The sequence below is a fragment of the Papio anubis genome, chromosome 4, assembly GCF_008728515.1.
Source record: "Papio anubis isolate 15944 chromosome 4, Panubis1.0, whole genome shotgun sequence".
NCBI lineage: Eukaryota > Metazoa > Chordata > Mammalia > Primates > Cercopithecidae > Papio > Papio anubis.
The window spans coordinates 36,567,153-36,580,739 of record NC_044979.1 but is presented as its reverse complement, the minus strand read 5'-3'; the positions used below and the strand labels follow the sequence as shown (position 1 = coordinate 36,580,739).

At 34.4% G+C, this 13,587-nt stretch overlaps 1 protein-coding gene across 9 annotated transcripts in view; it reads right to left on the bottom strand.

The window, feature by feature from the left end:
* The window catches only part of AASS (aminoadipate-semialdehyde synthase), a 70,268-nt gene that overhangs the window by 27,657 nt on the left and 29,024 nt on the right, over positions 1 to 13,587 (bottom strand). For all 9 annotated transcript variants that reach the window (XR_002521170.2, XM_009203775.4, XM_009203774.4 and 6 more), the window contains 4 exons: positions 12,196 to 12,318; positions 11,707 to 11,818; positions 459 to 518; positions 210 to 277 (listed from right to left, as the gene is read on the bottom strand). Coding sequence is in view for 8 of the 9 variants with exons in the window: in XM_009203775.4 (XP_009202039.1) it covers positions 210 to 277; positions 459 to 518; positions 11,707 to 11,818; positions 12,196 to 12,318 (363 nt within the window). In the remaining variant the exon portion in view is untranslated. The remainder of the gene's footprint in view (positions 1 to 209; positions 278 to 458; positions 519 to 11,706; positions 11,819 to 12,195; positions 12,319 to 13,587) is intronic.

Here is a 13,587-nt window from a genome sequence, read left to right as displayed (position 1 = left end):
AAATGATGCTATACTACTGTTAAGTGGGAAACAGTCACAGTGGTTTCAGCCAGCCACTTAGTTTGGATTTCCTACATTTTCAAACATCATCAAAATTTATATATTGTACAAACCTAATATTAAGAACTCCCATTGAAGCACTAAAAAATGCTCATTAATTCCAAGATAAGAATAAATGTATAAAACAAGAGGATTTGAACAATACTTACCTGCTCTCCCGGAGTGTCTGGATATATTTATATTTATCAGGTAAGGTACCGTTGGATGTAATCACTGCCTAAATGTATATGACACAAGACATTTCTTTAGTATCCACAGTTTAGTCCTACAAACATGGTCTCATGACTGATAGAGAAGAGACAGAATGGCAAAGATGGAGAGAGAGAGAGAGAGAGAAGAGAGCAAAAATGGTAATAGAAAAAACGCATTTATGAAAAAATATTCTTCTCATAACTTACATCTCTCACCACAGGAGAAAAATTCTGACTTTCAAGAGGCTGTGTCGCATCTGATAATATCTGAAAGGAAAATGAGATTTGTAAGAGATAAATGACACTGCAAAGAAGGCCTCTTGGTGTTTGTATCCATATTAAAATATTAATCAAGGGAAAAAAAGAATTTAAGAAACAGTTTTCTGAGGATCACCGAGTATAAGGGATTGCTAATAGAAGTCTTCTACAAGCAATCAACGCTACGCACAAGACTATGGTGTTTCAGCACAAGTCCCAATTTTAAAACTAAAATTGGATTATAATCATCTTTGCTTGCTGTGAACACAAAAAAGCTTATCTTTTCCAACCAGTTAAATGTATCGTATTAAGCACGTTGCCAAATATCTTCACAAGCTTTATAGCTATAGCCCCCTCTTCAAGGGCCTCTACTCCATTCCAAAAGTTCAAGTTGTTCTATTAGGAGTAGAGAATGAGGTTTTCCACTCAGCAAGGCCACCACCTCAGCAGTAAGGGGTCTCCCTCAGATCAGTATTAGTAGTTATATGTATAGATACATCAGCATTTCAAAGGTGGTAGCAAAAGTGACTTGACCGAGTAGAACCTTGAAAGTCATGCACATCCTCTTCATGTTATCTTGCAGAATTGAGTCAGAGACAACAAAGTAAGATGTCTCATATTAACATTTCAGCAACCTTCTAGTCCTCCTCTTTTCTCCCAAGGAACCCAACTCTTGAATATGCTGCCAAGAAGCAATGGGTATATAAGTTAGTCCCTCTCAGAGAACCCAATTCTTGAACATACTGCCAAGAAGTAATGGCATATAAGTTAGCATTGCTGCTTCTGGTGGACAGAGAAGGGCCAATGAGACAGTCTTTCCTCCCTAACTAGGGGTTAAGATCTAGCTCACTCACCCAACTAAAAACAAGAAAAATGTACCTAGAAGGTGCTGGTAACAGAGAATTTATTTAGTGTATTAAAATAAATAGAAAATTGTTTTCATGTATCTAAAATAAATGGTAATTTGAAAAACGTCAGTTCTCCAAAGGACTGAAACCTAGATTTAAATTACTTCATCCTAACTGAATTTAGGTGAATTTCTCCTAACCTTTATCCTTGTCTATCCCACTGCCCAAAACAAAGAATATATTATCTGGAGGAAAATCACACAATATCCGGAGCCTCGAGTCATCCCTAAAGTTTTGAATACACAATGTCTAGCATTCAACCAAAAATAAATAAATATATTGAAAGGTAAGAATTTACTGAAAACCATAAAAACCAAGGAAAAAAACAGGGAACATAAATAGAACCAAGAAGTGTAATGGAATTAACAAAAAATGATTCTAAATTGTGATTAATATGTTCAAAAAATAAAAGTACAATATAGATAACTTTTTAAAAAGATGTAAAACTTTAAAATTAATGAATATAAATTTTTGATAAATGAAAAATAACACGTTTCAAGCCTTGGAAGACAGATGAACCTCCAGATATATGAAGAAGCTCAACAATCTCCAGAGTCAACCCAAAGAGGTCCCTTTATAATTACTGTCAAAAACCAAAGAAAAATGATGTTAAAAGCAGCAAGATAAAAATATCATGCTACATATAAGGGAATATCCATTAAACTATCAGCAGATTTCTCAGTAGAAATCCTGCAGGCCAGGAGAGAATGGAATGATATATTCAAAGTGCTGATGCACAGAAAACTGCCAGCCAAAAATGCTATACACAGCAAAGCTGTCCTTCAGAAAAAAAGAAGAAATAAAGCCTTTCCCAGACAAGCAAAACTTTAGGGAATTCTTCACCACTAGAGCTGCTCTATAAGAAATGCTTAAGGGAGTTTTTCAAGTAGAAAAAAATAACATTACTAACATGCAAACATATAAAAGTACAAAATTCACTGGTAAAGGTAGATATACAATCAAATCCAGAATACCCCAATACTACTATGGCACTCTGCAAAAGATAGGTATTTATAACTCTAAGATGAAAGTTAAAATTCACAACAGTCAAAATAATGATGGCTACAATAAAGTATCAAGAAATACGTAAACTAAAAAGATGTAAATTGTGACATCAAAAAATATTAACTGGTTGCACCCAACTCAGAAAGGTAAAAAAGAAATATATGTAGTATGTATGTATACTATATATACACACACACACAAATATATATTGTGTGTGTGTGTGTATATATAGTATACATACATATATATATGTGGTTGAACGGATTAAAAAAAACAAAGCTCTACTAGTCACAATAGTAAAGATAGGGAATCAATCTTGATACCTATCAGTGGTGAATTGGATAAAGAAAATGTGGTATATATACATCATAGAATACTATGCAGCCATAAAAATGAATGAAATTGGCCAGGCACAGTGACTCACACCTGTAATCCCAGCACTTTGAGAGGCCAAGGTGGGCAGATCACCTGAGGTCAGAATTTCAAAACTAGCCTGGCCAACATGGTGAAACGCTGTGTCTACTAAAAATACAAACATTAGCCAGGCTTGGTCGTGGGTACCTGTAATTCCACCTACTGGGGAAGCTGAGGCAGGAGAATTGCTTGAACCCAGGAGGTGGAGGTTTGTGAGATGACATGGTGCCACTACAGAAGCCTGGGTGACAGAGTAAGACTGCCTCAAAAACAAACAAACAATGCAACTATGACCTTTGCAGCAATCTGGAATCAGTTGAAGGCCATTATCCTAAGCAAATTAATGTAGGAACAGAAAACCAAGTGCCACATGTTCTTAGTTATAAGTGGGAACTAAACACTGAGTATACATGGGCATAAAGAAGGGAACAATAGAAACCAGGGTATACTTGAGAGTGGAGGATGGAAGGAGGGTGAAAATTGAAAAACTACCTATCAGGTACTACGCTCACTACTTGAGTGATGAATTCATTTGTGCTCCAAACCCCAGTGACATGCAATTTACCCATGTAATAAAACTGCACATGTACCCCCTGAAGCTAAAATAAAAGTTGCAAGGAAAAAAAAAAAAAAAAAGACTCTTACTATATGCTGCCCACAAGAGACATACTTTCACCTTAAGAATGCACATAGGCTTTCATCCCTCAAAGGGGATGAAAGAAGATATTCCATGCAAATAATAGCCAACAGAGGACAGGGACAATACTTATTCCAGACAGAAAAAACTTAACTCAAGAATTTTCACAAGAGACAGAGAAAGTCATTATTAAGGAGCTCAAGTCATTAAGAAGACATAGCAATTGTAAATATATGTTCTCTCAATATTGGAACACCTAAACATATAAAGCAAATATTAATTAATCAACATGAAGGTAAAAAATAAATACCAAAGCAATAATAGTAGGAGACTTCAATACCCCTCCTTCAAAAATGGAAAGACCAATCAGGAAGAAATTAATTAGAAAATACTGGAATTGATCTGTGCTTTAGACAAAATGAACCTAATAGATAAATATAGAACGTTTTATCCAGTAGCACCAGTGTACGCATTCTTCTCTACTACTTATAGATCATTCTCCAGAATAGATCATATGGTAGGCCACAAAATACATCTTAACAAATTTTTGAAAAACTGAAATCATATCAAGTATTGTTTCTGATCACAATGGTATGACACTAGAAATCAATAACAAGAGAGACTTTGGAAACTACAAACACATGCAAATTAAACAACATATTCCTCATCAATCAAGGAGTCAATAGAGAAATTAAAAAGGAAATTTAAAAATTTCTAGAGACAAATGAAAATGAAAACACAACCTACCAAAAGCTATGCGATAGAGCAAAAGTAGTACTTAGAAGGAAGTTTATAGCAATGTTGAAATGCCTATTTCAAAAAAGAACAAAGATCTCAGATAAACGAATGTTGCACCTCAAGAAACAAGAAAAACAGGAACAAACTGAAACCAAAATTAGTAGACACAAAGAAATAGTGATGGTTAGAGAAGACATAAACAAAATAGAGACGTAAAAAATACAAAAGATCAATGAAACAGTTTGTTTGAAAAGGTAAACAAAATCAACAAGCCCCGAGTCTGCATAAGGAGAAAAGAGAAAAGACTCAAATAAATAAAATTTCAGATGACTGCTGTTGGTGTATTGGAATGCTAGTGATTTTTGTATGTTGATTTTGTATCCTGAAACTTTGCTGAAATTGCTTATCAGCTTAATTTTTGGGCTAAGACTATGGGTTGTCTACATATAGAATCATGTCATCTGCAAAAAGGGATAATTTGACTTCCTCTCTTCCTATTTGAATGCTCTTTATTTCTTTCTCTTACATGATTGCTCTGGCCAGGACTTCCAATACTATGCTGGATACAAGTGGTGAGAGAGGGCATCCTTGTTGCCAGTTTTCAAGGGTAATCAATGTCATTAAAATGGCCATAGTGCCCAAAGCAATTTACAGATTCAATACTATTCTTATCAAATTACCCATGACATTCTTCATAGAACTAGAAAGAAACTATTTTAAAATTCACATGGAACCAAAAAGAAGCTGAATAGCCAAGGCAATCCTAAGCAAAAAGAACAGAGCTGGAGGTATCACGCTACCTGACTTCAAAGTATATTACAGGGCTACAGTAACCAAAACAGCATAAGACTGGTACAAAACCAGAAACAACGACCAATAAAACAGAATAGAGAGCTCAAAAATAAGGCGACACATCTACAACCATCTGATCTTCAACAAAGCTGACAAAAACAAACAATGAGGAAAGGACTCCCTGTTTAATAAATGGTGCTGGGATAACTGGCTAGCTATACGGAAGATTAAAACTGGATCGCTTCCTTACACTATATAAAATGGTGTAAATAAACTCAAAGTGCATTAAAGAATGAAATGTAAAACTCAAAATTAAAAACCCTGGAAGATGATCTAGGCAAAACCATTCTGGACATGGGAACTGGCAAAGATTTCATGATGAAGAACCAAAAACAATTGCAACAAATGGGATCCAATTAAAGTAAAGAGCTTCTGCACAGCAAAAGAAACTATCAACAGAGTAAACAATCTACAGAATGGGAGAAAATATTTGCAAACTATGCATCTGACAAAAGTCTAATATCTGGCTTCTGTAAAAACTTAAATTTATAAGAAAAAACAACCCCCTTAAAAACTGGGCAAAGGACATGAACAGACACTTTTCAAATGAAGACATACATGCAGTCAACAAGCATATGAAAACAAATTCAACATCACTGATCATTAGAGAAATGCAAATCAAAACCACAATGAGACACCGTCTCACACCAGTCAGAATGGATATTACTAAAAAGTCAAAAAATAACAGATGTTGGTGAGGTTGTGGAGAAAAAGGAATGCTTATACACTGCTGGTGGGAGTATAAATCAGTTCAACCCTTGTGGAAAGCAGTGTGGCAATTCCTCAGAGAGATGAAAACAGAACTACTTTTCAACCCAGCAATCCCATTACTGGGTATATAGCTAAAGGAATATAAAATATTCTATCAAAAGGACACATGCACACGCACATAGTGTTGTAAAGAGTGCTCATTGGAGCACTATTGTAAATAGCAGAGACATGGACACAACCTAAATGCCTATAAATGATAGACTGGATAAAGAACATGTGGTACACCATGGAATACTACGAAGCCATAAAAAAGAATGACATCATGTCTTTTGCAGGAACATGGATAGAGCTAGAAGACATTATCCTTAGCAAATTAATGCAGGAACAGAAAACCAAATACTGAATGCTCTCCCTTATAAGCAGGAGCTAAATGATGAGGACATACGGACACATAGAGGGGAACAACACACATCGGGGCCTTCCTGAGGGTGAAGGGAGAGGAGCAGAAAAAAATAACTATTGGGTACTAGGCTTAATACCCTGGTGATGAAATAATCTGTACATCCACCCCTTGTGACACAAGTTTACCTAAGAACAAACCTGCACATGTACCCCTGAACCTAAACGGTTTTTTTTAAGTACGTATTAGCTTCTGCAACAATATTGCATAATATATCACCCACAACTCAAAAAAACAAACACACACACACACAGATGAAAAAGGAGACATTACAACTGATACCACAGAAATACAAAGGATCATAAGAGAGCATTATGAACAATGATATGCAAACAAATTGGAAAACCTAGAAGAAATGGACAAATTCCTGGACAATTACAACCTACCAAGATTGAACCAGAAAAAAATAAACAATCTGAATAGACGAATCAATAACAGGCAGTGAGATTGAATCAGTAATAAAAAGTCTCCCATCAAAGAAAAGCCCAGGACCTGATGGTTTCACTACTGAACTCTACCAAACATTTAAAGAAGAATTAACACCAATTCTTCTCAAACTATTCCAGAATATCAAGGAGGAAGAAATTCTTCCAAACTAATTATATGAGGCCAGTGTTAATGTGATACAAAATCAGACAAGGACATAACAAAAAATGTAAGCTTCAGGCCAATATCCCTAAAGAATATAGATGCAAAAATTTTCAACAAAATACTAGAAAATCAAATTTAACAGCATATTTAAAAGAGCATTCACCATAATAAATGGGATTCATTCCAGGGGTGCAAGAATGGTTCAACATATGCAAATTAATAAACATAATTTATCACATTAACAGAATGAGGGACAAAAACCATGTGATTATTCCAACGGAAACTGAAAAAAAGTATTTGACAAATTCAACATCACTTTATGATAAAAACTTTCATCAAATTAGGCATAGAGGGTACATATGTCAACATAATAAAAGATATATGACAAACCCACAGCTAACATCATACTAATCACGGAAAATTGAAAGCTTTTTCTCTAAGATGTAGAACAAGAAAAGGATGCTACTATTCAACGTAGTACTGGATGTTCTAGTCAGTGTAACTAGGCAAAAAAAAAAGAAAACAAAGGCATCCAAATTGGAAAGCAGGAAGTCAAATTGTCCTTGTTTGCAGATGACAAAATCTTATATATAGAAAACCCTAAAGGCTCCATCAAAACACTGTTAGAATTGATAAACAAATTTAGTAAAGTTGCAGAATACAAAACCAACTAACAAAAATTAGTAGCATTTATATATGCCAACAGTAAACAATCTGAAAAAAAAATCCCATTTCCAATAGCCACAATAAAAATAAGATGCGTAACAATAAATTTAACCAAGGAAACGAAAGATCTCTACACTAAAAACTGTAAAACATTGATGAAAGACATTGAAGAAAACAAAAACAAATGTAAAGATATTCCCATGTTCATGGATTGGAAGAATTTATATTTTAAAATGCCCATACTACCCAAAGCAATCTACGAATTCAGGGCAATCCTTATCAAAAAAAAAAAAAAAAAAAAAGACAATCTTCACAGAAATAGAAAAGAAAATCCTAAAACTACTATGAAATCACAAAAGACCTCAAATCATCACACAATCTTTAGCAAAAACAACGAAACTGGAAGCATCACACTACCTGACTTCAAAATATACCACAAAGCTATAGTAACTAAAACAGCATGGTACTGGCATAACAGCAGACATATAAACCAATTGAACAGAAAAGCAAGCCCAGAAAGAAATCCATACATCTATATCCAACCAGTTTTGGAGAAAAGTGTCAAGAACAAACACTTTGGGAAGAAGAGTCTCTTCAATAAATGGTGCTAGGAAAATTGGATATCTACATTCAGAAGAATAAAACTAGATGCCCTATTTCTCATCATATTAAAAAAACTCAAAATGGATTAAACACTTTAATGGAAGACCTAAAACTATGAAACTCCTAGAAAAAAAAAAAAAACAGAACATAGGGGAAATGCTTCATGACATTGACCTGGGTAAGAATTTTTTGGATAAGAACTCAAAAGCACAAGCACAAAACCCAAAAATAGACAAATGGAATTACATCAAACTAAAAAGCTTCTGCACAGCAAAACAAACAAGCAAACAAAAAATCAATTGAGTAAAGAAACAACAGAATGGGAGAAAGTATTTGCAAACCATACATCTCACAAGGAAGTAATACCCAGAATATACAAGAAAGTCAAAGAACTCAATAACAAAACAACAAATAATACAATCAAAAATGGGCCATACTCAAATCAAATCTAATAGCTTTAAAATGCATATATTGCTAAAGAGAAACACAGAAAAATAATTACCTAAGCACTATTGTAAGAAGTTATGAAAAGAAAGGTTAACTAAGCTCTCAATAAAGTAAAATAAAGAATATAGTAAAGGTAAGATTATAAATTAAGAAAATAGAAAATGATATAAAATAGAGATGATAACCAAAGTTGAACTGATTTTTTGAGATGACTAATAAAATTGATCAATTCCAGGTAAAAAAGATTAAGTAAAAACAGAAGGCATACCCGAACAACATAGGAAAAAGAGAAATCCCTACAGAATCTGTTAAAGAGTTAATAAGATTATTACTAAAAAAATATTGTGACAATAAAGTTTACAACTTAGATGAAATATAAATTCCTAGAAAATAAGCATACCAAAATTGACAGAAGAAAAATAAAAGTCTGAACATTCTTAAGTTTTTAAATAAAATGTAACCTATAATTTTAAAACTCACCCTTAAAACCAAACAAAAAAGAAACAAACAAAAATGCTACCAACCCAAATCGTTTTGCTAATGAATTGTATCAAGTAGAACTAACAGTAATCTCATGTAAAATGTTCCTGAGACCAAAAATAAGGAAATACTCTCTAACTTGTTTTAAGGCCAACATAACCTTAATATCCAAACCTGACAAAGACCTGATAATAAAATAAAGTTATAGATAAAACTCTCTAATGAACATAGATGTTAATAATCCTAAACAAGATAAATTTATGTACAAACTCAACAAAATAATGGGGAGATACATATATATATATCTCAAAACACATGTCAAAAATCTTTATAGTAGAATTATTAGTAAAAGTCCCAAAAAGAAAACAACCCCAAATGTCTATCAATGGTAAAATAGATTAAGAAATTTTGGTATATTCCTTAGCAACCTGAACTTAGTCATAAATAAATGGCTAACATACAACCAAGTTGGATTTATCCTAAGAATGTGAAGTTAGTTTGATATTGGAAAACCAACTGACAAAATTCACATATTAACAGAGAAAAGGAAAAAATGATCTTCTCAATGAATACAGAAAATGCATTTGATAAACGTACATAATATCCACATCATCCAGGCCATAATCCAGAATTATTCAATCTATGAAAACCAGAAGACTATGATCAATTCTCAAGGGAAAAGACAATCAATAAAGTCCAACCGCAAATTGACCCAGAAAGTTGGAAGTATGAGATAAAGATTGTAAAGTGGTTTTTATAACTATGTTCCATGCAATAACGAAAAATACACTCATAATTAATGAAAAGATAGAAACTCTCTGCAGAGAAAGACAAAATACCAAAATGAAATTTTTAAAAAGGAACCCAACGGAAATTCTAGAACTGGAAATAGAACATTGGAAATTAAAAATGCACAGAAAAGTCTGATTAGCAGAATAGAGAATATGAAGACATTTTCGGATAAAGGACAACTCAGAGAATCTGTCACCAGCAAACCTGTACTATAAGAAGTGATAAATTAAGTTATTCAGTTGGCAGGGAAATGATGCCAAAGGGAAATGAATGAAGAACATCAAAAATGGTAAACATCTTGGTAAATATATTATTGCATTTTTTATACACATACAGTTTGGCCACTTAAACATTTACCGTTACAAAATTTTAAAAGTGGAAAAACTGTTAAGATTATGTATTCATGGCTGGGCACGGTGGCTCACGCCTGTAATCCCAGCATTTGGGAGGCCAAGGCAGGTAGATCACGAGGTCAGGAGTTCAAGACTAGCCTGGTCAACATGGTGAAACCCCATCTCTACTAAAAACTACAAAAAATTAGCCAGGCGTGGTGACACGCACCTGTGGTCCCGGCTACTCGGGAGGCTGAGGCAGGAAGAATCGCTTGAACCTGGGAGGTGGAGGTTGCAGTGAGCCACAATTGCGTCACTGCACTCCAGCCTGGGCAACAGGGTGAGACTCTGTCTCAAAAAATAAATAAATAAAATAAAATAAAATAAGATTATATGTTCATTACAACCACCTCACGTTACAGATGAAATATCTGAGGCTCAGAAAGGAAGTGAGTGCCCTGCTCAAGGCCATAAAGCAAGTTGATGTCTCCAGTAAAGCCTGGCATTTGTACTCTCCTTCTCCTGCTTCTTTAATCCCTCAGCACCAACTCCAGACACATTGCAGATCCAGTACTGACTGCATTAGCAACACGTCCTTAACTTCTCTGTATTTGTTTTATAATGTGTAAAACGGATATAATGATGGTACTTACCTAACATGGTTCTCATGAGTACTTAAAATTAAAATATATTTAGTACTTTGAACACTTCCTGCACATAGTAGGTGCCATATGTCTAACCATGAGAGTGTCTGCTGCCCGCATTTTGTCAGGCCTGCTACATCTCCCTGTTGACATATTCCAATAGGAAAAAGAAAGGGTCAAAATGGAATACCGTTTGAAAGAAAAGAAGATCACAGACTGGAAATTTCATTTACTCTTGCCCCACTAACTATTGTTCTATTTTAATGTGAGAGCTTATGAGGGAAGATATAGATGAAAAGAGCAAGAGCCATTCTTTATATTGAAATCATTGGCAGAGGCAGACATTCTGAAATAAAAATAAAGCAGGAAGGCTATGAATGCTTAGGATAAAAACTGAAATAAGAAAAATCTTCTTTGATAAACAAAATGGAATTTAGATAACATGGTATTTCATTAGCTATTCACTGATCACAGAAGAAAAATACATGACCTCAACATAAGCTGTCACTTAACCATTAGTGACCAGAACCCAATAAAACGTTCTATATTTCTAATTTTTCAGATCTAGTTATTATGGCACAATAAGAGTGCCCCAATATGAACTGACATAGATGGCAAATAATTAAAAATAAGGCATGTTTTATCTCACACATGGTTAACATTCTTAATAAAATACCTATAATGGGAAAGAGATGTAATTGCAATTAAGCATGAAGGCAGTGATATCATCATATGCCCCAAGAGACAAGTAAGCAGAACATGTCAAATAAAATAGTATCAGTAAGTATTTCAGGGAAAGGTGGGCATTTCATTTTACAACAGATTTCTTAGATACAGAAGACCAGAACATTCACAGAATTACCCCATTATTCTATTTAAAGCCACAGAGTTGTTACCGATATTACTAGTCTGCTTACCATTTCTTCAACATAAGGGTAAAGCATGTCTCCAAAGCATTCTGTGGCTTCAATTGGGAGCTGTGCTGGCAAATTGTCAATGGAACACATCAGGATCCCCGAGCCTTCAACACTAAGAGAAGCAATGTGGTTTATTCAGAAGCACAAAACATTATTTGTAAGTTCTGACTTTTCCAGATGTCTACTTCGTTATATTTGCTTCATTATCATTTGTAATTTTGTATAAAAGTACATGCAAAAATAAACAAAACTTTTCAAACCATTTTCCTTCTTCAGCAACCCGTCTCCCATTTAAATATATGTGTGTGTGTGTCTTTGTGTGTGTGTGTGTGTTCAAATTTGCATGTTTTTTAACCTAATTTTAGTATATTTGAGTATATCTCTCCAAATTTTCATAGCTTCATAAAGATGTAAAATATTAAGCATTTTAGAGTAGTATATCTATGTAACTAAGTGATGAATATCATCTAACAACTTTAGCAAACTCACCTGTCATGAATAATATGCTGGTCTGCATCATACATGCAAAAGGGACGCTCTATTGTTGTACACTCAGTCATAAACTCTATAGACCCTCCTGTGTCAGCTGAAATGTCACATATTGCCACAAGTCTGAAAATAACATCAATACTTAGATGAGAGGATGAAATTCTGAAGTCTCCAACAAGACTAAAAAAAAGGAGTTCAGAACAATTTTCAACACGGATCCTAAATATTTCCCAGGCTTTTGGGGTCTTTTTCCTATAGCTCATTCTTCAGGACTCTGCACTGTTCTGTGATACAGAGAATCTTCCCAGTATGAGTTTTACTCTCCACAAAAAAAAAAAAAAAAAAAAGAAAGAAAGAAAGAAAAGAAAAGAAAGAAGGAAATAAAAGCAGAACATTGCTTTCCTAGAAAAATCATTAAGAGACTAAAGTTAACATAGTTAGCTATCCCTAAATAACTCAGAAAGGTTCAATTATGCTACCTCCACCCTGCTTAGTACTGTATAGTTTTACATGTGGTTACACAGAAATCTCTAGAATTATGAACAAAAGTCTCAGTCCAGTATTCAAAAGGTTGACTCTAATTTTTCTGCCCAATCTCCAATTACCACTTGCATACATGAACCAATGCAGAGCTAGACTGACACATTCAGCACCCTAAATATGCTTTGGTAGCTCCATATTTATTAAGCACCAATTCTTTCACTTGGAATTCTTGTTCTCCTCATTCCTCCCTTTAAGGTTTGCTGAGCTCAATGCTTCTGCTTTCTTCTAAACCCCAGTGATGTTGTTGCTCCTAGCATTCCTTTGGCATTTACTTGATGCCAGTTACATGCCTAGAAAAGCAAACGTATCTTTTACTCTTCCACAAATATTTAGTCATTAATTCATTCAATATTTAATAATTTTTTCAATGCCTATTATATATCAGGCAACATACTAGGTGCTTACTGCCAAGAGAAACAGACCCCCTATCCTTAAGGAGATTAAGTTCTAGGAAGAGGGAGAAAAATAATAAACACGAGAAAATAAATGAGGAATTTCAAAACAAAAAACAGAGTACCAGACTAGAGATAGAGATGAGAATGGAGGAGTAAGAGAAGACTTCTCTGAGGAAATAGTTTCAGAGCGGCATGGGGCATCACAGAAGGCAAAAGAAGAGTGTTTCAACAACTGGGGATGGGCTGAGCATGGTGGCTCATGCCTATAATCCCAGCACCTTGGGAGGCCAAGGCAGGAGGTCTGCTTGGGACCCAGAGATTTAGACCAGCCTGGGAAACATAACAACCCCATCTCTGAAAATAAATATATACAATACAATTTTTTTAAAAAGAAGGAAGGATGGTTAACAGTGTCGACTACTGCCAAGAGGTCAAGAAAGATAAGGCAGAGAAG